Source organism: Pan troglodytes, chromosome 1 (assembly GCF_028858775.2).
Source record: "Pan troglodytes isolate AG18354 chromosome 1, NHGRI_mPanTro3-v2.0_pri, whole genome shotgun sequence".
Lineage (NCBI taxonomy): Eukaryota > Metazoa > Chordata > Mammalia > Primates > Hominidae > Pan > Pan troglodytes.
Window position 1 is genome coordinate 98,445,910 of NC_072398.2, and position 25,613 is coordinate 98,471,522.

General features: G+C 40.0%; 1 protein-coding gene across 1 annotated transcript in view; it reads left to right on the forward strand.

Annotated features, from left to right (window-relative positions):
• The first annotated feature begins 1,154 nt into the window (after positions 1-1,154).
• The window catches only part of CTSS (cathepsin S), a 32,898-nt gene continuing 8,439 nt past the window's right edge, over positions 1,155-25,613 (forward strand). Inside the window, exons 1-7 of the mRNA XM_001171268.5 lie at positions 1,155-1,459; positions 2,393-2,519; positions 9,208-9,330; positions 12,047-12,196; positions 15,185-15,412; positions 17,024-17,189; positions 19,324-19,426. Coding sequence (XP_001171268.1) covers positions 2,394-2,519; positions 9,208-9,330; positions 12,047-12,196; positions 15,185-15,412; positions 17,024-17,189; positions 19,324-19,426 — 896 coding nt within the window. The 5' untranslated portion in view covers positions 1,155-1,459; position 2,393. The remainder of the gene's footprint in view (positions 1,460-2,392; positions 2,520-9,207; positions 9,331-12,046; positions 12,197-15,184; positions 15,413-17,023; positions 17,190-19,323; positions 19,427-25,613) is intronic.

Sequence of the window (25,613 nt, forward strand, 5' to 3'; positions counted from 1 at the left end):
AGGAAGAAAAAATAAAATAAAAGACAAGTGGAAGACTAAGGGAGGATGTTTTTAAGGGTATATAACTGTCAAAGATTAGAAGCCAGAATATATTTTTAAAACACATACACCTTGGCCGGGCACGGTGGCTCACACCTGTAATCCCAGCACTTTGGGAGGCTGAGGCGGGTGGATCACGAGGTCAAGAGTTCAAGACCAGCCTGGCCAAGATGGTGAAACCCTGTCTCTACTAAAAATACAAAAATTAGCTGGACATGCTGGCAGGTGCCTGTAATCCCAGCTACTTGGGAGTCTGAGGCAGAGAATCGCTTGAACCTGGGAGGTGGATGTTGCAGTGAGCCAAGATCGCACCAATGCACTCCAGCATGGGAGACAAAGCACGACTCCGTCTCGGAAAACACACAACACACACACACACACCTCCCACAAATCACTAAGAAAATGCAACAATACAATAGAAAAATGAGCAAAAAAGATGAACAGGAAATTCACAGAAAATTCAAACGGTCAATAAATGTGTGAAAAGATCCTCAACCTCATTAGTAATTAGGAAAATGCAAATTTAAAAGATGATAGTTCGTCTTGCTCCCACCCCACCCAGGTAATCATTCTCAATTGGATATATTTGAGTGTATCCTTTTTTCCATGAATATACTAACACACGCATATTACTAAACTATACATATAGTGTATATTAATAAAGACATTTTGAGTTTGATGAACGAAGGAATGGCTGAGTGAGAACCAGACAATATCAGATCATGAATGAGTTGTGTTAAAAGCAGTAAGACAGGTTTTCCTAGGAAATCATACAAGGAGCTGGGATTTGGGGAGCTTTATCTAAATCTCTTTATAACTAAATGTTTTCCGTGTAAAAGTTGGTGTTTTTAAAATTCAATTTAATTTTTTTTTTTTTTGAGATAGGGTCTTGATATGTCATCCAGGCTGAAACACAGTGGCATAATCATGGCTCACTGCAGCCTTGTCCTCCTAGACTCAAGCAATTCTCCCACCTCACCCTCCCCCTCAGCTGGGACTACAAGCATGCACCACCATGCCCAGCTAATTAAAAAAATTTTTTTTGCAGAGACAGGGTCTCGCTTTATTGCCTAGGCTGGTCTTGAACTCCTGGCCTCAAGTGATCCTCCCGCCTCAGCCTCCCAAAGTGCTGGGATTATAGGCATGAGCCACTGGGCTCAGACAAGGGCTCTTCTTGATGGCTTACTGTATCCACTTTGTCCCCAAGACCATAGGGAAATGACTAGAGGTGACTGTACTAGCTAGATTTTAAATGAAACTGAAATGAAAGTTCACTTCCTCATTTTGAGTACCTCATGTGACAAGTTCCAATTTCTTTTCAAGTCAATTGAACTGAAATCTCCTTGTTGCTTTGAAATCTTAGAAGAGAGCCCACTAATTCAAGGACTCTTACTGTGGGAGCAACTGCTGGTTCTATCACGTATGTACTCTTTGTTCTTTTTCTCCCATTTGGTCTTCAAACACTCTGTGTTTGTAGTTTGTTCTGCCTGCTAGGTTTTAAATCTTTGGTTTCAGGAAGTAAACTAAAAAATCGTGTAGTTCAATTTGCCTCTTCTCTATTTTTAAAAAGTTAATGTCTGCTTGAGCATCTAAGCATCTAAGTTGAGACTGAAACATGGCTTTCTTTGGAATATAATTTAAAGGCTTACATGTTTAAAATTCCAGATGTTTTCAATTAAAAAGAAATGGAAAAGAAAGTAGAATCCAGTTTGAGGGAGCTAGTCGCTGAATTTCTGTTGATGTCTCTTGAATTAAATACAGAAGTGGCATTTTAAAGAGTAGTTAATTGCCTCATTTGAAACAGATGTCTGATCATTGAAAAAAAAACGTAAAAAGGAAAATTACCTACCTAAAGATGTGAAAGCAATAGATGAGAATTGTCTTTTAACTATCTGTAAAGACTGTGGATATTTAAACAGGTCAGTTAAGAAGAGCCCATGTATTCAAAAATTCAGGAGATAAACTGATTTTTCAAAGGTTTGTCTCTCTTAAGGATGATTTTTTTTTTTTTTGAGAGAGAGAGAGAGAAAGAGATTTCCTTTGATTAGATTTGTTGGCAAATCCTGGAAAGTCCCTGTTTTCTAACCCTCTAGATGTGTTTGGTTTACCAGATATTGGGAAATTCCTGGAAATCACTTTTTAAAGTGCTACTAAGCATTGGAAGTAGTATTTCTGACATAAATCTGCAGCTGTTCCCTGTGACTATATATCCCAGGAATTTTCCTGTATAATTCTGTTTATAATAGTCTGTCCCTTTGATAGACTTTGCATTGTTATTTTCTCTTATGAAAACATGTGGTCACAACATATGCAGCTAATAGCAACACTTCCTATGTTACCTTTCCTTACACAGAATGAAACGGCTGGTTTGTGTGCTCTTGGTGTGCTCCTCTGCAGTGGCGCAGTTGCATAAAGATCCTACCCTGGATCACCACTGGCATCTCTGGAAGAAAACCTATGGCAAACAATACAAGGAAAAGGTAGATTGGATTGCCACTCGAGCGATATGCTTTTAAAGGAGTACTGTTTTCTACCTCTCAAAATTGTGTTCTTACAGGCAGTGTTTTCAGTAAATATTTAAGCTGGGTGTGGTGGCTCGCGCCTGTAATCCTAGCCCTTTGGAAGGCCAAGGTGAGCGGATCACCTGAGGTCAGGAGTTCGAGACCAGCCTAGCCAACATGGCGAAACCCCATCTCTACTAAAAATACAAAAATTAGCTGGATGTGGTGGTGGGCGCCTGTAATCCCAGCTACTCGGGAGGCTGAGGCAAGAGAATCACTTGAGCCAGGAAGGCAGAGGTTGCAGTGAGCCAAGATTGTGCCATTGCACTCCAGCCTGGGTGACAGAGTGAGACTCCATCTCAAAAATAAATAAATAAATATTATGTACTTGTTTCTTGCCAGATACTGTTCTTGGTACCATACAGCAGGAATCAAAACAAAATTCCTGTTATGGAGCTTATATTATCGTGAGAGAGACAGGAAATAAGAAAATAAACAAGCAGATATGTAGTATGCTAGATGGTGATAAGTGTTGTAGATAAAAATAACAGAAGGCATGGAGAGTAGGAAGGGCCCTGGGTGGTGGTGGTGGTAAGAAGTCTATCGGAAGGGCCCTGGGTGGTGGTGGTGGTAAGAAGTCTATATGACAGGAGGGTTAGGGAAGGCCTCACGGATAAGGGTGCCATTTGAGCAGAGAATTGATGGAAGCCAGGGAGCAAGCAAAATACATAATAGAGTGAAGGTCTCAGGCCAAGGGCAAATCAGCACAAGCTCCTGAGGAAGGGCCACATTTGGGATGGCTGAGGAGCGAAAAGGCATTAATACCCACATAGTGTGGCCAGATATTGTTTCTTGACTATCACTTCCCATTTTGTACTTTTGTTTTTATTTCAAAGCACACTTGCTGATGTTAAGACCTTAACCCTACTGCTTTAAATAACTAAGTCCTGTAACTATGTAATATTTGTTTGTAAGCTAGCATCATATATTTATTTATTTGACATATTATTTTGTATAAAAATGACACTCTTAGGTCATACACTCTAAGTTTTATTTTTATTTATTTATAATTAAATAATAATTGTGTCTATTTATGGAGTACAATGTGATGTTATGATACAAATATACATTGCAGATGATTAAATTAGGCTAATTAACCTATTCAGCACCTCACATACTTATCCTTTCATTGTGATAAGAACATTTAAAATCTACCCTTTCAGTAATTTTGACATATAAAATACATTATTATTATTATCTGTAGTCACCATGCTATGCAATAGATTGCTAGAATGTAGTCTTCTTGTCAAATGAAACTCTGTACTCTTTGCCTAACATCTCCCCTTTCCCTGTCTACCCTCCGCCCAGCCTCTGCTAACCACCATTCTACTCTCTACTTTTATGAGTTCAACTGTTTTAGATTCCACATGTAAATGAGATTATGCAGTACTTGTCTTTCTGTGCCTGGCTTATTTCACTTAGCATAACGTTCTCTAGACCCATCCATGTTGTTGAAAATGACAGAATTTCCTTTTTTTTTTTTTTTAAGGCTAAATAGTATTCCATTATGTATGGAATACAATATGTACCACACTTTTTTATCCATTCGTCTTTTAATGGACACTTTATAAGGTTGATTCCATATCTTGGCTATTGTGAATAATGCTACAATGAACATGGAAGTGCAGGTATCTCATTGACATACTGATTGCGCTTCCTTGGGACATATACCCAGAAGTGAGATTGCTGGATGATATGGTAATTATATTTTTAGTTTTTTGAGGAACCTCCATACTGTTTTCCCAAATGGCTGTACTAATTTACATTCCTACTAAAAGTGTATGAGGGTTCCCTTTTCTCCACATCCTCACCAACACTTATCTTTCATCGTTTTGATAATAGCCATTCTAACAGATGTGAGGTGATATCTCATTGTGGTTTTACTTTACATTTCCCTGATGACTGGTGATGTTAAGCATTTTTTCATATATCTGTTGGCCATTTGTATGTGTCTTGTTTTGAGAAATGTCTATTCAGGTCTTCTGCCCATTTTTAAACAGGGTTGTTTTCTTGATAGTTACTTTGAGTTCCTTCTATATTTGGGATATTAGCCCCTTATCAAATGTATGATTTGCAAATATTTTCTCCCAATCTATGAGTTATCCTTTCACTCTGTTAATTGTTTCCTTTATTGTACAAAAGCTTTTTAGTTTGATGGAGTCCCGTTTGTCTATTTTTGCTATTGTTGCCTGTTCTTTAGGGGTCATATTCAAAAAACCATTGCCCGGACCAATGTTGTGGAGTTTTCCCCTATATTTTCTTATAGTGGTTGTATATAGTTTCAGGCCTTATGTTTGTGCTTTAATTCATTTTGAGTTGATTATTTGTATATGTGGTGACATAAGGGTTCAATTTCATTTTTCTGCATTTGGATAGCCAGTTTTCCCAATACTATTTATTAAACAGACTATCCTTTCCCCATTGTGTGTTCTTGGCACCTTTGCTGAAAATTGATTGACCATAAAGTTGCAGGTTATTTCTGGGCTCTATATCCTATTCCATTGGTAAACGTGTCTGTTTCTATGCCAGTACTATGCTGTTTAAATTACTATAGTTTTGTAATATATTTTGAAACCAGGCATTTTGTAATGCCTCCAGCTTTGCTCCTCTTGCTAAAGATTACTTTGACTATTTAAGGACTTTTGTAGTTCCACATGAATTTGAGGATTGTTTTTTCTATTTCTGTGAAGAATAACATTAGAATTTTGATAGAAATTGCACTGAATTTCTAGTTTGCTTTGGATAGTATGAACATTTTAGCAATATTAATTCTTCCAATCCATAAGCATGGAATATCTTCCCATTTATTTATTTTATCTTAAATTTCTTTCTTTCTTTTTTCTTTTTTTCTTGTTTTTTTGAGATGGAATTTTGCTCTTGTTGCCCAGGCTGGGGTGCAGTGGCGTGACCTCTGCTCACCACAACCTCTGCTTCTGGGGTTCAAGCAATTCTCCTGCCTCAGCCTCCTGAGTAGCTGGGATTACAGGCATGTGCCACCACGCCCGGGTAATTTTGTATTTTTAGTAGAGTCGGGGTTTTTCCATGTTGGTCAGGCTGGTCTCAAACTCCCAACCTCAGGTGATCCGCCTGCCTCGGCCTCCCAAAGTGCTGGGATTACAGGTGTGAGCCACCACGCCCGGCCTATTTTGTCTTCAGTTTCTTTTATCAATGTTTTATAGTTTTCAGCATATAACTTTTCAACTCCTTGGTTAAATTAACTCCTAAATATGTTTTAAATGCTGTTGTAAATAGAATTGTTTTCCTAATTTCTTTTTCAAATAGTTGTTAGTGTATAAAAATACTACTGACTTTTGTATGTTGACTTTGTGTCTTACAACTTTACTGAATTCATGTATCAGTTCTAATAGTTTTTTGATGGAGTCTTTCTTCTCTCTCTTTTTTTTTTTTTTTTGAGGTGGATTCATGCTCTGTCGCCCAGGCTGGAGTGCAGTGGCGCAATCTCGGCTCACTGCAACCTCCGCCTCCCAGGTTCAAGCAATTCTCCTGCCTCAGCCTCCTGAGTAGCTGGGATTACCGGCACACGCCACCACACCTAGCTAATTTTTGTATTTTTAGTAGAGACGGGGTTTCACCATGTTGGTCAGGCTGGTCTTGAACTTCTGACCTCGTGATCCACCCATCTTGGCCTCCCAAAGTGCTGGGATTACAAGCATAAGCCGCCTTGCCCAACCTTCTTTTTTTTTTTGAGATGAGATCTTGCTCTGTCACCCAGGTTGGAGTGAAGTGGTGTGATCATAGCTTACTGCAGCCTCAAACTCCAGCTCAAGTGATTCTCTTGCCTCAGCCTTCCAAGTAACTGGGACTGTAGGCACATGCCACCACACCTGGCTAATTTCTATCTTTGTTTTTTGTAAAGAAGGGGTCTTGCCATGTTGTCCAGGCTGGTGTTGAACTCCTAGATTCACACAATCCTCCCACCTCAACCTCCCAAAGTACAGGCATGAGCCACCATACCTGGCCAAGACTTTCTATATGATCATGTTATCAACAAACAAACGCAATTTCACTTCTTCCTTCTCTTATTTGGAGATCTTGTATTTATTTTTCTTGCCTAATTGCTCTGGCTAGGATTTTCAGCACTATATTGACTAGAAATGGTGAGAGTGGGTACCCTTGTCTTTTTCTGATCTTAGCAGAATGGCCTTTAAATTTTCACCCAATTGAGTATGGTGTTAGCTGTAGTCTTGCCATATATGGCCTATTTGTGTTGAGGAACATTCCTTCTATATGTAATTTGTTGAGAATGTTTGTTATGAAAGGATGTTGAATTCTGTCAAATGCTTTTCCTGCATCTATTTAAATGATCATATGGTTTCCTTGGTGGTGATGAATTTCACCCTCACCCACACCCTTTATGAACAGGTTCCTCATTTCAAGATTGACTGGACTTAGATGTGCAATTAGCACCACTATCTGGTTAAATGAATGCTATCCCTCTGTTTAATAATTCCAGTCCCTCAGGAGGAATGAACCTGACTTTTGATTCGTATCCTACCTTTATAATTGATCTCAAAGTACACTTCTTTTTTTTTTTTTTTCCTTTCTTGCACTTAGTTAGATTTGTTTGCCTTTATACCATTGCTTCTCATCTTGTGGTTTGGAAGTAAGCCCATCATGCATGCCCATTATGTCCATTACTGGGGTAACAGTAAAACCTTGCTCCAAGGGAAAGAAACCTGCATCCAGACTTGCTACCCAGTGCCTCTGGGACTGGGCTCACCCGCTCAATGAAATGAGGCAGAACAGAGTTGTTGCTGACTGCTCCCTGGGGTTCTAGCTTATTGGAAACTCTGGCTTCAGCTACTGTAGGAGGCACCATCCACCTTGCCTTCTACATCATTGTATTCTATGTAAATGAATCTCCTGAAGGACAAGAAAATCGTCGGTCAGCATGTAAATTCACTCTGAATAAAATTAAAATAATAGAATCAAAAATGAATTTTCAAAAGACTGTATATAAAGGAATAATATGCACACTAATGGACAAGAAATAAATTAGAAATCTTGAAAATAAAAAATATTGTCATTGCAATAAAAATCAAAAGGATTTCCAGACTGGAAAGAGCTGGATAGAATCAGTAATCTGAAAGATAGTACTGAGGAATTCACCCAGAATGCAGCACCTAGAAATAAAAAGAAAAATATATGAAAATGCAAGTAAGAGAGATGAAAGAGAGTTTGAGGCTCCAAAATACTTCGGATAGGAGTTTCTGAAGAAGAGAATTAGGTGGAATGGTGGAGAAGCAATATATGTGGAGACACTGATTGAGAATTTTCCAGATATGAGAAAAGGTCCTGAGTCCTCCAATCAAAAGCACACAGCTGAAGGTAAATAAAGAAACCTACACCCAGATACATGTAACGAAGTTGTAAAACACCAAAAAGAAAGAGCAAATCATGGCTGGGTGTATGGTTCATGCCTGTAATCCCAGCACTTTGGGAGGCCAAGGGGGAAGGATCCTTTAAGGCCAGGAATTTGAGACCAGCCTAGGCAACATAGGGAGACCCTGTCTCTACAAAAAAAAAAAAAAATTAAAAATAAGCTGGTTGTGGTGGTGCAGGCTTGCAGTCCTAGCTACTCGGGCAGCTGAGATGGGAGGATAGTTTGAGCCCAAGAGTTTGAGGCTGTAGTGAGCTATGATCATACCACTGCACTCCAGCCTGGGCAACAGAGCAAGACCCTGTCTTAAAAAAAAAAAAAAATGCTGGGCGCAGTGGCTCACACCAATAATCGCAGGACTTTGGGAGGCTGATAGGGGAGGATTGCTTGAGCCCAGGAATTTAATATGAGCCTGCAACATAGGGAGACCCAGTCTCTACCAAAACAAACAAACAAACAAACAAACAAACAAACAGAAAAACTGGCTGCAGTGGCACACACCAGTCATCCCAGCTATGCAGGAGGCTGAGGTGTGAAGATTGCTGGGTCCCAGGAGGTCAAGGCTATGGTGAGCAGTAATCAGGCCACTTCACTGCACTCCATCCAGCCTGAGTGACAGAGCAAGACTCTGTCAAAATAATAATAATAATAATAATAAATGTTAAAAAGAGAAGGAAATTCATGTTTATCATAAAATAATATTAAACCATCAAAGCAGTTAAGAGCAAGAATTAAGATTAATATGTGAAGTTAGCAGTTATATTGGATATATTTATGTATTTGCATGCTCTCAGGCAGATCCACATTTGGTAGAATGCTTCAAAAATGCTATTTTTGGGCGCGTGCAGTGGCTCACACCTGTAATCCCAGTACTTTGGGAGGCTGAGGCAGGCAGATCCCCTGAGGTCAACAGTTTGAGACCAGCCTGGCCAACATGACGAAACCCCGTCTCTACTAAAAATACAAAAATTAGCTAGGCATGGTGGCACATGCCTGTAATCCCAGATACTCGGAAGGTTGAGGCAGGAGAATCACTTGAACCTGAGAATCGGAGGTTGAAGTAAGCTGAGATCGTGCCACTGGACTCCAGCTTGGGTGACAGAGTGAGATTCCATCTCAAAAAAAAAAAAAAATTGCCATTTTCATCATCAAACACTTATTTGTCCAGGATGCAGTATGACTATGTTCTTCTTCATTATGTTTTAGAATGAAGAAGCAGTACGACGTCTCATCTGGGAAAAGAATCTAAAGTTTGTGATGCTTCACAACCTGGAGCATTCAATGGGAATGCACTCATACGATCTGGGCATGAACCACCTGGGAGACATGGTAGGTACATTACAAGGAATCCCACTTTCATGTCTGGGTAAATATCATTTCCTTTCTGTCTCCCCAAAAGCAATTTGAAGGTAAACAACAATAACAAAGGAATGTATAGTACAAAGTTGGAAAAGAGTAGAATTGAAGGACGTAAGAACTTGTACAGAAATTTCTTACTTAGTTCTATTTTGACTGCTTTCTTTCTTTAACAAATCACTTCTTTAGAGGAAATTTTAAACTCACAGACTACCATTTTTTTAAAATAAATTCTAGAAAGTATTACCTAAAGACTATTGACAGGTTTTTATAGCAAGTTGCCATACTTATTTAAGTCTAGATTGACAATTTAGTGTGATCCATCTGCTTTCTTAATGGGAGAATGTGGGTATTTAATATCACAAATAATCCCCTATTGGTTTTCAGATTCTGTTCTGTCCTGCAAAACTTTACCACTGTTGCCAAAGTGAAGAAGGGAATGCCCTAGGTAAACTAAATTCCTTCTTAAATGCAGGAATCTCCTTTGTAATTATTTCTCACATGGGAAACCAGTTTAGTCCACTTTTTAGACAGCCCTTTTATAAAATTCTGCCTTGCTTTGAAACAAAAATCTGCCTCCCTGTAACTTCTAGTTTTTACCATTCTCTTTTTCTCCTTCCCCATGAGGGTGCCTAGCTGGGATGCTAGTGCCAAGTGTGAAACTAAACAAACCCAGATAATTCGCCCCACCAGATCCTAATGGAACCTATGTTGGTCACAACTATTACTGTTTTTTCTCAGTTTTTTTATTCCATGGCAGTTTTTAAATATATTCACAGTTACAGTTATTAGGATATTAGAAAGTAGATAGGCTGGGCACAGTGGCTCACACCTGTAATCCCAGCACTTTGGGAGGCCGAGGTGGGCAGATCACCTGAGGTCGGGAGTTTGAGACTAGCCTGACCAACATAGAGAAATCCTGTCTCTACTAAAAATACAAAATTAGCTGGGCGTGGTGGCACATGCCTGTAATCTCAGCTACTTGGGAGGCTGAGGCAGGAGAATCGCTTGAACCCGGGAGGCAGAGATTGCAGTGAGCCAAGGTCATGCCATTGCACTCCAGCCTGGGCAAAAAGAGTGAAACTCCGTCTCAAAAGAGAAAAAAAAAAAAAAAAAGAAAGAAAGAAAGAAAAGAAAGAAGGATGTAAGTGAAAGAGATATATAGTCATGTGTCATATGCATTTTGGCCACTGATGGACCACATATACCATGGTGGTCCTTTAAGATTATGATGGAGCTGAAAAGTTCCTCTTGCCTAGCTAGTGATGTTGTAGCCACCATAACAATGTAGCACAACACACTACTCACTTGTCTGTGGTGATGCTGCTGTAAACAAACCTACTGCTCTGCCAGTGGTATGAAAGTATAGCACATAAAATTTTGCACAGTACAAAATGCTTAATAATAATAAATGACTATGTTACTGGTTTATGTATTTACTATACTATACTTTTAATTGTTATTTTAGAGTGTACTCCTACTTATACTTTTAAAAAGTTAACTGTAAAACAGCCTCAGGCAGGTCCTTCAGGAGGCATCCAGTAGAAAACATTGTTATCAGAGGAGATGACAGCTCCATACGTGTTGTTGACCCTGAAGACCTTCCAGTGGGACAAGAGGTGGAGACGGAATGCAGTGATACTGATGATCCTGACCTTGTATAGGCCTAGGCTAATGTGTGTGTGTGTTTGTATTTTAGTTTTTAACAAAAAAGTGTAAAAACTTTTTAAAAATTAGAAATAGAAAAAGCTTATAGAAGAAGGTGATAAAGAAGAAAATATTTTCGTACAGCTATACAATGTGTTTGTATTTTAAGGGGTTACTATAGAAGACAAAACATTTAAAAAATTAAAAGTTTATTAAGTAAAAAAGTTGCATTAAACTAAGGTTAATTTATTATTGAAGAAAGAAAAATGTTTTAACAAATTTAGTGTAGCCTAAGTGCACCGTGTTTATAAAGTCTACAGTAATGTCCTGGGCCTTCACATTCACTCTCCACTCACTCACTGACTCACCCAGAGCAACTCCAGGCCTTTCATAGTAAATGACCTATATAGAAGTACCATTTTTACTTTTTTTTTTTTTTTTTTTTTTTTTTTTTGAGATGGAGTCTCACTCTGTCGCCCAGGCTGGAGTGCAGTGGCGCGATCTCAGCTCACTGCAACCTCCGCCTCCCAGGCTCAAGTGATTCTCCTGCCTCAGCCTCCCAAATAGCTGGGATTACAGGCATGCACCACCATGCCCAGCTAATTTTTGTATTTTTAGTAGAGATGGGGTTTCACCACGTTGGCCAGGCTGGTCTCGAACTCCTGACCTCAGGTGATTTGCCCGGCTCAGCCTCCCAAAGTGCTGGGATTGCAGGCGTGAGCCACCATGCCCAGCTCCCATTTTTACTTTTTATACTGTATTTTCACTCTACCTTTTCTATGTTTAGATATATTTAGATACACAAGTACTTCATATTGTTCTACAATTGCCTACAACCTTCAGTACAGTACCATGCCGTGCAGGTTTGTAGTTTAGGAGCAATGGGCCCTACCATACAGCCTAGGTATGTAGGAACCAATACGCTCTAGGTTTGTGTAAGTACACACTATGGTGTTTTCACAATGACAAAATCACCTAATGATGCATTTCTCAGAACATATTCCAGTCATTAAACAATGACTGACTGTATATTGCTTTGTAGACCAGTGAAGAAGTGATGTCTTTGATGAGTTCCCTGAGAGTTCCCAGCCAGTGGCAGAGAAATATCACATATAAGTCAAACCCTAATCAGATATTGCCTGATTCTGTGGACTGGAGAGAGAAAGGGTGTGTTACTGAAGTGAAATATCAAGTGAGTATTACCATCCCAAGCCTCTGAACCCTAGGTAGAGCTCTTTAAATGCTTAGTCTAGCTACAGAATTTGACAGTGAATCTTACAGTCCCACGTGTTACTTTCTAATTATTTTTGTTATTCTTGTCTTCCCAACTAAATTATAAGTTCCTTAAGGGCAAGGATCACATATTATATTTTATTTATACAGTTGGCCCTCCATATCCACAGGTTCCACATCTGCAGATTCCACCAACTGTGGATCAAAAATATCCAGAAAAAAATGAAAATAAAAAATAGGCCAGGCACTCCCGCCTATAATACCATTACTTTGGGAGGCTGAGGCAGGCGCATCACCTGAGGCCAGGAGTTCCAGATCAGCCTGGCCAACATGATGAAACCCTGTCTCTACTAAAAATATAAAAATTAACTGGGCCTGGTGGCACACGCCTATAATCCCAGTTACTCAGGAGAGTGAGGCAGGAGAATCACTTGAACCTGGGAGGCAGAGGTTGCAGTGAGCTGAGATCACACCACGGCACTCCAGCCTGAGCTAAAGAGCGAGACTCCATCTCAAAAAAAAAAAAAAAAATAGGTAAAGTATAAGGGAGGGCAGGGCGTAGTGGCTCATGCCTGTAATCCCAGCACTTTTCCAGGTCAAGGGAGGCAGATCACTTGAGGTCAGGAGTTCGAGACCAGCTTGGCCAACATGGTGAAGTCCCGTCTCTACTGAAAATACAAAAATTAGCCTGGCGTGGTGGTGGGCGCCTGTAATCCCAGCTACTCAGGAGGGTGAGGCAGGAGAATCACTTGAACCTGGGAGGCAGAGGTTGCAGTGAGCTGAGATCTTGCCACTGCACTCCAGCCTGGGCGATAGAGTGAGACCCTGTCTTAAAAAAAAAAAAAAGTGTATAGGAGGATGTGTAGGTTATATGCGAATACTCAGTAATTTATATAAGGAACTTGAAAATTCTTGACTTTGGTATGCTCAGAGGTCCTGGAACCAATCCCTTGTGGATACTGAGGGACAACTGGATTCTCCACAGTGGTTGTTTTGTTTTGTTTTGTTTTGTTTGAGACAGGGTCTCCCTCTGTTGCCCAGGCTGGACTGCAGTGGTGCGATCTGGGCTCACTGCAACCTCTGCCTCTTGGGCTCAAGTGATCCTCCCATCTCAGCCTACATAGTGACTACAGGCACACACCACCACTTTTTTTTTTCTTTGTGTTTTTAGCAGAGATGGGTTTTGCCATGTTGCCCAAGCTGATCTCAAGCTCCTGAGCTCAAGTGATCCTCCCACCTCCACCTCCCAAAGTCCTGGGATTATAGGCATGAGCCCTCGTGTTCAGCCCCCACAGTGCTTTTCTAAGTGATCATAGAGCCACCTACTTAGACAAACACTGAACTAAGCAAATAGGTGTTTAACACAGACTTTTATTGCTCACGCTACGCATTGACTGCACTGGACTCTCCAATAAGCCAATTGCTTGAGAAGCAGTGTTGTGTGAGAGAGCCCTGGTGATCAGGAAGTTTCTCCATTTCACTTGTGAGTTTCAAAGTTGAAGGAGAAGAAAGAACTAGAGCTAGAGTGTTCTATAAATTGAGCCACTCAAGTTAATTCATGGCTAATCTTGCATCGTTAGAATATGAAATATGTGCCTTGTAAAATTATTGTTCCTATGCTGTTGTATTTTCCTTTAGTTTGCTTGTTTTAAAAAAATTGCAAAAATCCTAAATTAGTTAGAGGTAAAACACATGTATCACCATAGAGGTCAGGGTAAGTGAGAGGAATCAAAGCATTCTGAGCAGCTACCCCAGGTTGTGATCAACGAAGAAAGTAAAAATTTATTAGGAAGTAAATGGTGGCCAGGCACAGTGGCTCACATCTGTGATTCCAGCACTTTGGGAGGCAGAGGCAGAAGGATCGCTTGAGCCCAGGAGTTAGAAACCAACCTAGGCAATATAGTGAGGCCCTGACTCTACAAAAAATAAAAATAAAAATTAGCCAGGCATGGTGCGCTCCTGTAGTCCCAGCTACTTGAGGGGCTGAGACGGGAGGATCGCTTGAGCCTGGGAGGTTGAGGCTGCAGTGAGCCATGATCACACCACTGCACTTCAGTCTGAGTGACAGAAGGAAACCCTGTCTCAAAACAAACAAACAAAAAGAAGTAAATGGTACTGCTAATCTCTTATTCTTTTCCACCTACATATTTTTCTTTCAATTAGTTTTGGATTTCTTACCCGAGGTTCTCTAAAATAACAGCTTTTAGAAGATCCAATAAACCACATATTTAGATGTTAACTCTGAGTAAGTTAATGAGCTCCTTTCTCTGGGTGCTTGCATTTTAATGAACAATTTTGCTTCAATCAAAAGCAATGTCAGTTTGCTTCCTTTGGGAGGAGAGCAAGGTGGGAGGAGGGAAGGAGAGAGAAAGAGAACAATTATGATGGGGCTCTGGACACTCTGCCCCTTTTAAAACTAAAGCAGCTTTGCCTTTTTTTGTTTGTTTATGCCTCCTTGTAAAATATTTTTTGATCAAAAAAATTCTGAAGACAACAAAGGTTTGAAAAATGCCAACCTAGGATTAAACTTCTTATGTTTCAGGCATCATTTGACAGGAGAAAGGGTATTTTAGGTCAAGGAAATCATCCTAGCTCTCTCAAAATCTCATTACTGTAGGCAACTATCTCCCTTACTTATGGGTGAAAATAGGTGCAATTTGGTACATGCTCAGTGAGTATTGTTTCTAAGTATATTTGAATATGGCCATTATGTTCTGAGCTTGGCTGATTGCAAATCTCTATCAAGGTTGGACCTTGCCTAGATAACAATCGAGTTAAATTTAGTCTTCATTCCCATTGTTATAGACAGAAGGAAACTGTAGTGGGGGAGCTCTTTCTGGGAACTAGGGACAGAACTGATGTAGCTGAGCGTTGTCCAGTTTGGGTTATGGAAGTCATTCCGAATGATTTTCTGTGATTTGCGTTTGTGACCTTGTATCTGTTTTAGGGTTCTTGTGGTGCTTGCTGGGCTTTCAGTGCTGTGGGGGCCCTGGAAGCACAGCTGAAGCTGAAAACAGGAAAGCTGGTGTCTCTCAGTGCCCAGAACCTGGTGGATTGCTCAACTGAAAAATATGGAAACAAAGGCTGCAATGGTGGCTTCATGACAACGGCTTTCCAGTACATCATTGATAACAAGGGCATCGACTCAGATGCTTCCTATCCCTACAAAGCCACGGTGCGTCTTAAGCAAACTTTTTGTGCTGCCCCATGATCTCATGTTATCCACTGACTGACTGCGCTGGGCTTGCCACCATGCCAATTGCTTGAGAAGCAGTATTGTGTGTGAGAGAGAACCCTGAAGAGGAATTCTTAAATTCTCAAGAGTTCTGTTTCTGATGAAGTACTCTTCTTAATATATCAGTAGTACAAATAAGGAAGTAGCATTCATGCTTAAAAACAGATTTTAATGACTGGGCGTAGTGGCTCACACCTGTAATCTCAGCACTTTGGAAGGCCGAGGTGGGTGGATCACCTGAGGTCAGGAGTTTGAGACCAGCCTGGCCAACGTGGTGAAACCCTGTCTCTACCAAAAATACAAAAATTAGCCAGGCATGGTGGTGCATGCCTGTGGTCCCAGCTACTCGGGAGGCTGAAGCAGGAGAATCGCTTGAACTCAGGAGGCGGAGGTGCAGTGAGCCGAGATCATGCCACTGTACTCCAGCCTTGGCAACGGAGCAAGACTCCGTCCCAAAATTAAACAGATTTTAAGCAAACTATCCTTAAAATTATTTCTCTGTATTTAAACTTTTTCTTCTGCAGCCTCCCATGCTCAACCTTATTCTCAGATCATTAACCACATCATTCTTCCACCCACTGAGAAGCTAAATAACACTCTCCTCTTCCTCACAAATTCATTATACATTTTGATATAACGATAACCTAAGGATTGTGTCCATGTTACAGAAGATTTTAAAAATATAAAAATATCACTCAAAAACCTTCTACCTTAACCACGATTGTTTTGGTTTATTTCTTTCAAGTTATTTTCTTGTTAAGCACTTAAAAAACATAGTTGGCCAAGTGTGGTGGCTCACACCTGTAATGTCAGCACTTTGGGAGGTCGAGGTGGGAGGATTGCTTGAGCTCAAGAGTTTGAGACCAGCCTGTGCAACATAGTGAGACCTCACCTCTACTAAAAATCAAAAAAATTAGCCAGGCATGGTGGTGCACACCTGAGTAGCAGTTCCAGCTACTCAGGAAGCTGAGGTGGGAGAATCACTTGGCCCAGGAGTTGGAGGCTGCAGTGAGCCATGATTATGCCACTGCACTCCAGCCTGGACAATGGAGTGAGAGCCTGTCTCAAAAAAATAAATAATATAAATAAATACAAAATAGTTGTATATACAACAAACATGAATTTGTAACTTTCCTTTTCCCACTTGAAATACACTTGTGTTTCCCATATTATATGGTCTTTATATACCATCATTTTAGCTGCAGATCATCTTGCAGGCATCAAAAAGATTTTAAAGCTCTCATCTAGAGTTTATTATCTCTATGTAATATTTCCCTACAGTCCACCTCAAAGTCTGAGGGGCCATTGTCCTGGCAAGTTTTGCATGTATGAGGATGTTCACAATTTGAAAGAATAGAATAGTTCTGTATTTCCTCCATTATTGCTGAAACCCGGGACTGTTAGGATTTGGAAGATTTGCAAAGGAAGGAGCCTTAGACACATGAAAAAGTTAAAGAAAGGAAGGAAGACATTTAAAATCCAGGCTTAGGATACAGGTGATTTATAAAGGAGTTGAAGTATACTTCATCTGATTTATACTTCTTTTTGCAGGATCAGAAATGTCAATATGACTCAAAATATCGTGCTGCCACATGTTCAAAGTACACTGAACTTCCTTATGGCAGAGAAGATGTCCTGAAAGAAGCTGTGGCCAATAAAGGCCCAGTGTCTGTTGGTGTAGATGCGCTTCATCCTTCTTTCTTCCTCTACAGAAGTGGTAAAAAATAAAATAAAAAATAATTAGAATTTAAAGAAAGAAAGAAAGGATATTGGCTGAGCACGGTGGTTCATGCCTGTAATTCTAGCTTTGGAGGCTGAGGTGGGAGGATTGCTTGAGCCTGGGAGTTTGACACCAGCCTGAGCAACATCGCGAGACCCTTATCTCTACAAAAAATAAAAATAAAAATTAGCCGGATATGGTGACACTCACTTGTAGTCTCAGCTACTTGGGAGGGTGAGGCGGGAGGATTCCTTGAACCCAGGAATTTGAGGTTACAGTGAGCTATGATCATACCACTGCACTCCAACCTGGGCAACAGAGTGAAAACCTGTCTCTAAAAAACAAGGAAGAAAGAAAGAGAGAAAGAAGGAAGAAAGAGGGGCAGGGTAGGGCAGGGCAGGGCAGGGCAAGGTGGGGCGGGGCGGGGCGGGGTGAGGCGGGGCGGGGTGAGGCGAGGCAATTTTAAACCTCATGAACCAACATCTGCTGGCTTCAAACTTTTCTTCTGCAGCTTCCTCGCCTCTCTCAGCCTTCTTACAATAGAAGAGAGTTAGGGTCTTGTTCTGGATTAGGTTTTGGCGTAAAGGCATGCTGGGCTGGCTTACTCTTGTATCTAGACCACTCACATTTTCTCTGTATCAGCAATAAGGCTGTTTCACTTTCTTGTCATTTGTGTGTTCAGCAGAGCAGCATTTTTAATTTCCTTCAAGCACTTTTCCTTTACATTCACAGCATGCCTGACTGTTCGGTACAAGAGGCCTAGGCTAGGTTCTGGCCTGTCTTGGCTTTCAACATGCCTTTCCCGCTAAGCTTAATCACATCTAGCTTTTGACTTAAAGTGAGAGATATGCAACTTTTCTTTTTACTTGAACACTTAGAAGCTATCGTAGGGTTATCATGTGGCATAATTTCAATATCATTGTGTCTCAGGGAACAGGGAGGCCTGAGGAGAGAGATGGGGGTGTGGCCAGTCCGTGGATTAGTCAGAACACACACAACATTTGTGGGTTAAGTCTGCTATCTATATAGGTGTGGTTTGTAGCTCACCCTCAAAATTATAAAGTAACCTCAAAGATCATTGATCACAGATGACCATAACAGATATAATAATGATGAGAAAGTTTGAAATATTGTGAGAATTACCAAAATGTGGTACAAGGACACAATGTGAGCACATGCTTTTGGGAAAATGGTACCAATAGACTTGCTGAATGTAGAGTTGCCACAAACCTTCAATTTGTAAAAAATGCAATATCTAGCTGGGTGCAGTGGCTCATGCCTATAATTCCAGCGCTTTGGGAGGCCAAATCAGGAGGATGACTGGAGCCTAGGAGATTGAGGTTACAATTAACTATGATCATACCACCTGTATTACAGCCTAGACAACAGAGCAAAACACTGTTCCTTAAAAAAAAAAAAAAAAAAGCTAATATCTGCAAAGCACAATAAAGCAAAGCACAATAAAATGAGATATGCCTGTATACACAGAGAATTAAAATGACTGATTGTATGCAAGTTTAAAAATACTTAGAAAAAAAACAAAAAAGAAAAAAACTTAGAAAAAGGTGGTGTGCTTATCAAAGAAGGTTTCTGGGGGAACTATGATTGGAGTGACGCTAAGCTTGGCAAGAACACTGACAAATACAGCATTGGTGGCAAATAATTATGAGCCCTAGTTTATGCATGAGAGTATATGTCCTTGACTTTTTTTTTTTTTTTTTTAAGATGGAGTCTTGCTCTGTTGCCAGGCTGGAGTGAGGTGGCACGATCTCAGCTCACTGCAACCTCTGCCTCCTGGGTTCAAGCAATTCTCCTGCCTCAGCCTCCTGAGTAGCTGGGACTACAGGTGCGTGCCACCATGCCCAGCTAATTTTTGTATTTTTAGTAGAGATGGGGTGTCACCATGTTGGCCAGGATGGTCTCGATCTCTTGACCTTGTGACCCGCCCGCCTTGGCCTCCCAAACTTCTGGGATTACAGGCATGAGCCACCATGCCTGGACATGTCCTTAACTTTTTAAATTAACCTTGCTATGTATCCAAAGCAGGCTAATAAAAAGTAATACCGTTTTAAAATGCCCTTTATTATCCTATAGTATTCACTCTTTTTTCCCACCCATATTTGATTCTCAGGTGTCTACTATGAACCATCCTGTACTCAGAATGTGAATCATGGTGTACTTGTGGTTGGCTATGGTGATCTTAATGGGAAAGAATACTGGCTTGTGAAAAACAGGTAATATATTTACACTTTATATTTAATTGGAATCAGGAATTTGAGGGAGTTTCAGCAAATACTCTCATGACTTTGATGATGATCATTATGATCACGATATTGACAATGATGAACTTTATAGCTTCTTACAAAGTGACATTCTAAATTACTCAGTGCCCCCATCTTTTCACTTACGATTCTGCCTTCATCACTTTGTTTTCCTGGTTTATCTTCTGTACTACTTCTGTGATTATTCCTTCTCAGGCTCTCTTATGAACCTATTCCTCTCTTCTATTTAGCCCAAAAATGTTAGTTTTCCCCAGGGCTCTATCATCTGCCCATTCCTCTTCTTATTTTATTTTTTCTTGGGTGCTATAATTCCACTCTTAGGACTCTAGCTATAACCTTTATATGCCAATAGCTTTTGAATCTCTAGCTATAGTTCTGACATCTTCCCAGAACTTCAGACTTATCTGGACACACCCACTTACATATATCTTAGTCTTTCCAAACTCAATACATCCAAATAATTCAGTTCTCTCTCCCCCATACTGTTCCTCCTTCAGAATTTCCCATATCAGTAAAGGGCCACACAACACAATCACCCAATAAGATATGATGGATTCATCTGAGACCTCCCCAAGTCCAACCAAGCAACCAATTAGTCAAACCAATTTTACCTTATCTATGTCCTTGATTCTGTTCCTTCTCTGTTTCTTCTATTACGGCTCTAGTTCAGGCATCTCTAGTGTGGACTATTGCTGTACCTTTCTAACTGGTCTCCTTTACTCTCTATTTTCTTCCCCTTTACCCTCAAATCCATCTTTCATACTGCTGCCAAACTTATTTGTCTAAAATATGAACGAGTCTGGGCTTATAACTCTTCTACTGAGTTTCATTCGGTGTAAAATTAATGTTCCCTGACAGAAGACAAATCCTATAGGCTGTGCTCCCTGCCTTGCCAGCCTCACCTCCTGGCATTTGTTGCCTCCTATTTTCACTCTGGTTATATTGCACTATCCACAGTTGTAGTTCCCATACATTCCACTTTATCTGTAGTACCTTCCTTCATATCTCGGTTTGTGTTCCCTCTGCCTAGAACATCCTGTCTTCTCTTTTGGTTTACTTCTCCTTTTCTTCAGAAGCAGCTCAGGCACAATCTATTCCAGAAAGTCTTTCCTGAATCCTTGGGCTGAGGAAAATGTCTTTTTTCTATGCTGCCAAAATGTCCTATGCATACTGGATCACAGCATTTTAGGCATTATATTTAAATTGTATATTTACCTGTCTGTCACTCCAATGTTCTGTACGTGCCTTTGGGGAGAGATTATGTCTGGTCTTCATATCCGCAGCACAGACTAAGTGGGTGGCACCTAAAGGCCCCTCAATATATGTATTGAACTGACATCTATATCACTCATAAACAAAAGGAACATAACTTCTAGAGGGAAAAAATGGAGGAAATATGAAGAGTTGAGACTTTGGGGCACACCTGGAGTTTCTCTTTGTGTTAGTTTGCTATGGCTACCATGACAAAGTGCCATGAACTGAGCAGCTTAAATGACAGAAATTTATGTCTCCCAGTTCTGGAGGCTGGAAGTCTAAGATCAAGGTGTTACTTCCTTCTCATGCTGTGAGGAAGAAAATATTTGTGGACACAGGAAAAAAAAAACTGTATGATCTTACTTATATGTGGGATCTAAAAAAGTCAAACTTACAGAAACAGACAGTAGAATGATAGCTGCCAGGGACTGGAGGCTGGGTAAATGAGGAGATGCTGATCAAAGAGTGTAAACTTTCAGGTATAAGATAAACAGATTCTGGGAATCAAAGTTACAGCACGGGTGGAGATGGATGTGTTATTTCATTTGATTATGTCAATCATTGCACAATGTGCACATACATCAAGTCATCACACTGTATACCTTGAGTTTATACAATCTGTCAATTAAATATGTTCTTTTAATTAAAAAAAAATTTGATGCCTCTCCCCTAGCTTCTGAAAGTTTGCTGTTGATCTTTGACTTTCCTCAGCCTTTAGGACCATCACCCTGACCTCTGCCTTCATTTTCACATGACATTCTCCCTGTATGCATTTCTGTCTCTGTTCATAATTTTACTTTCTTCCCCTTTTTGAGACAGGGTCTCACTCTGTCACCCAGGCTGGAGTGCAGTGGGGTGATCAATGTTCACTGCAGCCTCAAACTCCTGGGCTCAAGCAATCCTCCCACATCAGCCACCAAAGTAGCTGGCACTACTGGCATGCACCACCACACCAGACCAATTTTAATTTCTATTTGTAGAGACAGGATCTCTCTATGTTTCCCAGGCTGGTCTCAAACTCCTGGGATCAAGTGATCCTCCTGCTTTGGTCTCCCAGAGCACTGGGATTACAGGTGTGAGCCACTGCGCCTGGCCAATTTTCCCTTTTCATGAGCATCATTCATGTTGGATTAGGACCCACCCTAATGACCTCATCTTAATTTAATTAATTATGTCTACATCAACCCTATCTCTAAATAAGTTCACATTCTGAGGTACTGGAGGTTAGGATTCCAACATGAATTTTGCGGGGACACAATGCAACCCATAACACCCCTTAAATCTTTACTTGAAGTACATAGTCTACAAATCAAACAAAAGGTGCTTTCCTACCCTTTTCCCATTGTGGCACACATAGAAGATGATGATATTCGTATGGCCCATGGGGAAAGTAGCTGAGGGGATCAATATCTTGGTTCACTGATAACCTATTCACAGCACTGATCAGCTTGGGTGTAGACCAGTGATAGCTTTTTTAAATGAAACCATTTCCCTCATATCTTATTGACTCTCTAAGGAACTCCCTACAGCAGGTGTTCTAAATTCCCTTCTCTACTGAAGTTGCTCTTGAAGATCATCTATATCTTTTAGTGTTGAAATTCAAATCTGCTTCTCTTCACTCATTCATTCAACAAGCACTTACTAGGCATCTACAATGTGACTGGCATTATCTAGGCCCTGGAGATACAAAAAATAGTAAGAAACCATCCTGTCCTAAAGGCACTCACAATCTAACATGAAAAAATATATATAATATATATTATATATACATACATAATATACAATACATATTATGTATGCATATATAATATATATTATACATAATATAATATAATACATAATATACATATATAATATATTATGTATACATAATATACATATATAATATATAATATATTATGTATACATAATATACATATATAATATATAATATATTATGTATACATATGTATACATAATATACATATATAATATATAATATATTATGTATACATATGTATACATAATATACATATATAATATATATATATTATGTATACATATGTATACATAATATACATATATAATATATAATATATTATGTATACATACATATAAATCTCTATATATAAATATAAATAAATAAATATATATATATATGTGTGTGTGTGTATATATATATATATATCCCAGCCTCCCAAAGTGCTGGGATTACAGGCGTGAGCCACCACCGCACCCAGCCTAGATGTATTTTTAAATGATACAATAAACACATCGTGGTATAATGATACATGTCTAAATGGCTATGGGACTGTTGAAGAGGAAATGCCTAACAGCCTAAACCTCCACAGAGAAGACACTATTTGAATCAAGTTTTCAGATGTATGGAATTGTTCACGTATTGGAGGAGGAAAGTGTGTTAGAGGTTGGAAAGTTGCTCTCAATGACCCAAAAAACATATGCAATGGCACATTTCTCACTATCTTGATTCATTTTGCTACATCAACTTTAGCCTCATATCTTACATTATTTTATCCACCTGCCTGTTACATGAGTTTGCTATATCAAAGCAAACTCATCTATATCAAAGCAAACTCACCTGCTCCTTCAGTTTCAACTATTGCCATTATGTAGATGATCCCCAGTTCATAATCTCTGAAAATGACCTCCTAAGTGACACACTTCCTTGTCCAACTTCCAATTTGGCAGCTCTCCTTGAAAAATCCAAACTCCCCACCTACATCACCCTACTACCAACATATACACACTCTCATACTCAATAAGTTTACAATGTTCTTCTCTTCCTTTCTTCCCTCATCCCTGAAAAGGATTTTCAAACAAGCTCAAGGGAAAACTATTCCTTATTTTGGGTAATATATTACCATCTTCAGATTATTAAAGCCTAAGCATCATCTTGGCCTTTTCGTTTTCCCCCCTCAACCCACCCAGCCCTATCCATTTGGCCTGTGAATCATATTTTATATGTATTTTCTCTTTGCCATTCCCAATGGCCCTGCTGTAATTCAGATTCCATTCTACCCAGCTATAGAGGTATCTTCTTAAAATATAGATCATGTCAACTCCTGCTCAAAAATTCTGAATAGTTCACCATTGTCTAAAAATGAAGTCCAAACTCCTGGCCAGGCATTCCAGGTACTCCATTATCTAGCTTTTAACATAACCTTAGACATTTCTTCCACTATATTTTCATATACCCACAGTCATACTCTGGCCACAGTGAACTACTTATTCATCATTCCCTAAGTTTACAGATACATCCCTACCTCTGTTTCTTTATATATGCTGTATCTTTCTGAAATGCCTGTGAAGTCCAATGCTGTCTACAGAAATCCCACCTGTCTTGGTGAAATGGGCATTCTTATACAGTTTGATGGGAAAGTAAGCTGTATTTATTCTTTTTTTTTTTGAGATGGAGTCTCACTCTGTCACCAGGCTAGAGTGCAGTGGCATGATCTCAGCTCACCGCAACCTCCGCCTTTAAGGTTCAAGCAATTCTTCTGCCTCAGCCTCCCGAGTAGATGGGACTACAGGCATGTGCCACCATGCCCAGCCAATTTTTGTATTTTTAGTAGAGATGGGGTTTCACCATGTTGGATGGAGTTTCACCATGTTGGCCAGGATGATCTCGATCTCTTGACCTCGTGATCTGCCCACCTCGGTCTCCCCAAGTGCTGGGATTACAGGCATGAGCCACCCTACCCTGCCTATTCTCTTTCTTGGAAGCAATTTGACAATATGATAAAGAACTTTTTAAATGTTCATATTCTTTCCCCCCCTCTTTTTTTTTTGAGACAGAGTCTCGCTCTGTCTCCCAAGCTGGAGTGCAGTGGTACAATCTCGGCTCACTGCAACCTCCGTCTCCCAGGTTCAAGTGATTCTCCTGCCTCAGTCTCCCAAGTAGCTGAGATTACAGGTGCCCACCAAAACACCTGGCTAATTTTTGTATTTTTAGTAGAGATGGGGTTTCACCATGTTGGCCAGGCTGGTCTACCAACTCCTGATCTTGGGTGATCTGCCTGTCTTGGCCTCCCAAAGTGCCAGGATTACAGGCGCAAGCCACTGCGCACAGCCAGTGTCCCATTACTTTTATTTCTTGGAATCTATATGAAGAAAATAATCCTAAATATGGGAAAACTTTCATACACAACTTATGTGAATTGTAGCATTATTCTTTAATAGTAAAAACTAGTAAGTAGCCAAAAATGCCTAACAATAGGTGTATGATTAAATAAACTATGACATAATCAACTCCATGCATTAGAATTTTTCAGACTATTATTAATAACCTAATAAAATACTTGGGATATATATTTAAATGAAAAAAGATACACATAAATACAAAATTTATATGTAGTATAAATATTAGCTGAATGTGGTAAGCTGATGCTTATAACTCTAGAGCTTTGGGAGGCCAAGGCAGGAGGATCACTTGAGGCCAGGAGTTTAAGACCAGCAACATAGGGAGACCCAGTCTCTATAAACAAATCTAAAAAATTAGCTGGGCATGGTGGCATGTGCCTGTAATATCAACTACTCAAGAGGCTGAGGTAGGAGGATTTTTTGAGCTGAGGAGTTTCTACAGTGAGCCATGATCACACCACTGCCCTCTGGCCTAGGTGACAGAGCAGGACCCTATGTCAAAAAAAAATTTAAGTTAAACATAGTATGTCCAACCAGGCTTAGTGGCTCATGCTTGTAATCCCAGCACTTTGGGAGGCTGAACTGGGAGGATCGCTTGAGCCCAGGGGTTCAAGACCAGCACGGGGAACATAGTGAGACCCCATCTCTAAACAAAAATAAGCCAGGCATGGTGACACACACTTGTGGTCCCAGCTACTTGGGAGACTGAGGTGGGAATATCACTTGAGCCCAGGAAGTTGAGGCC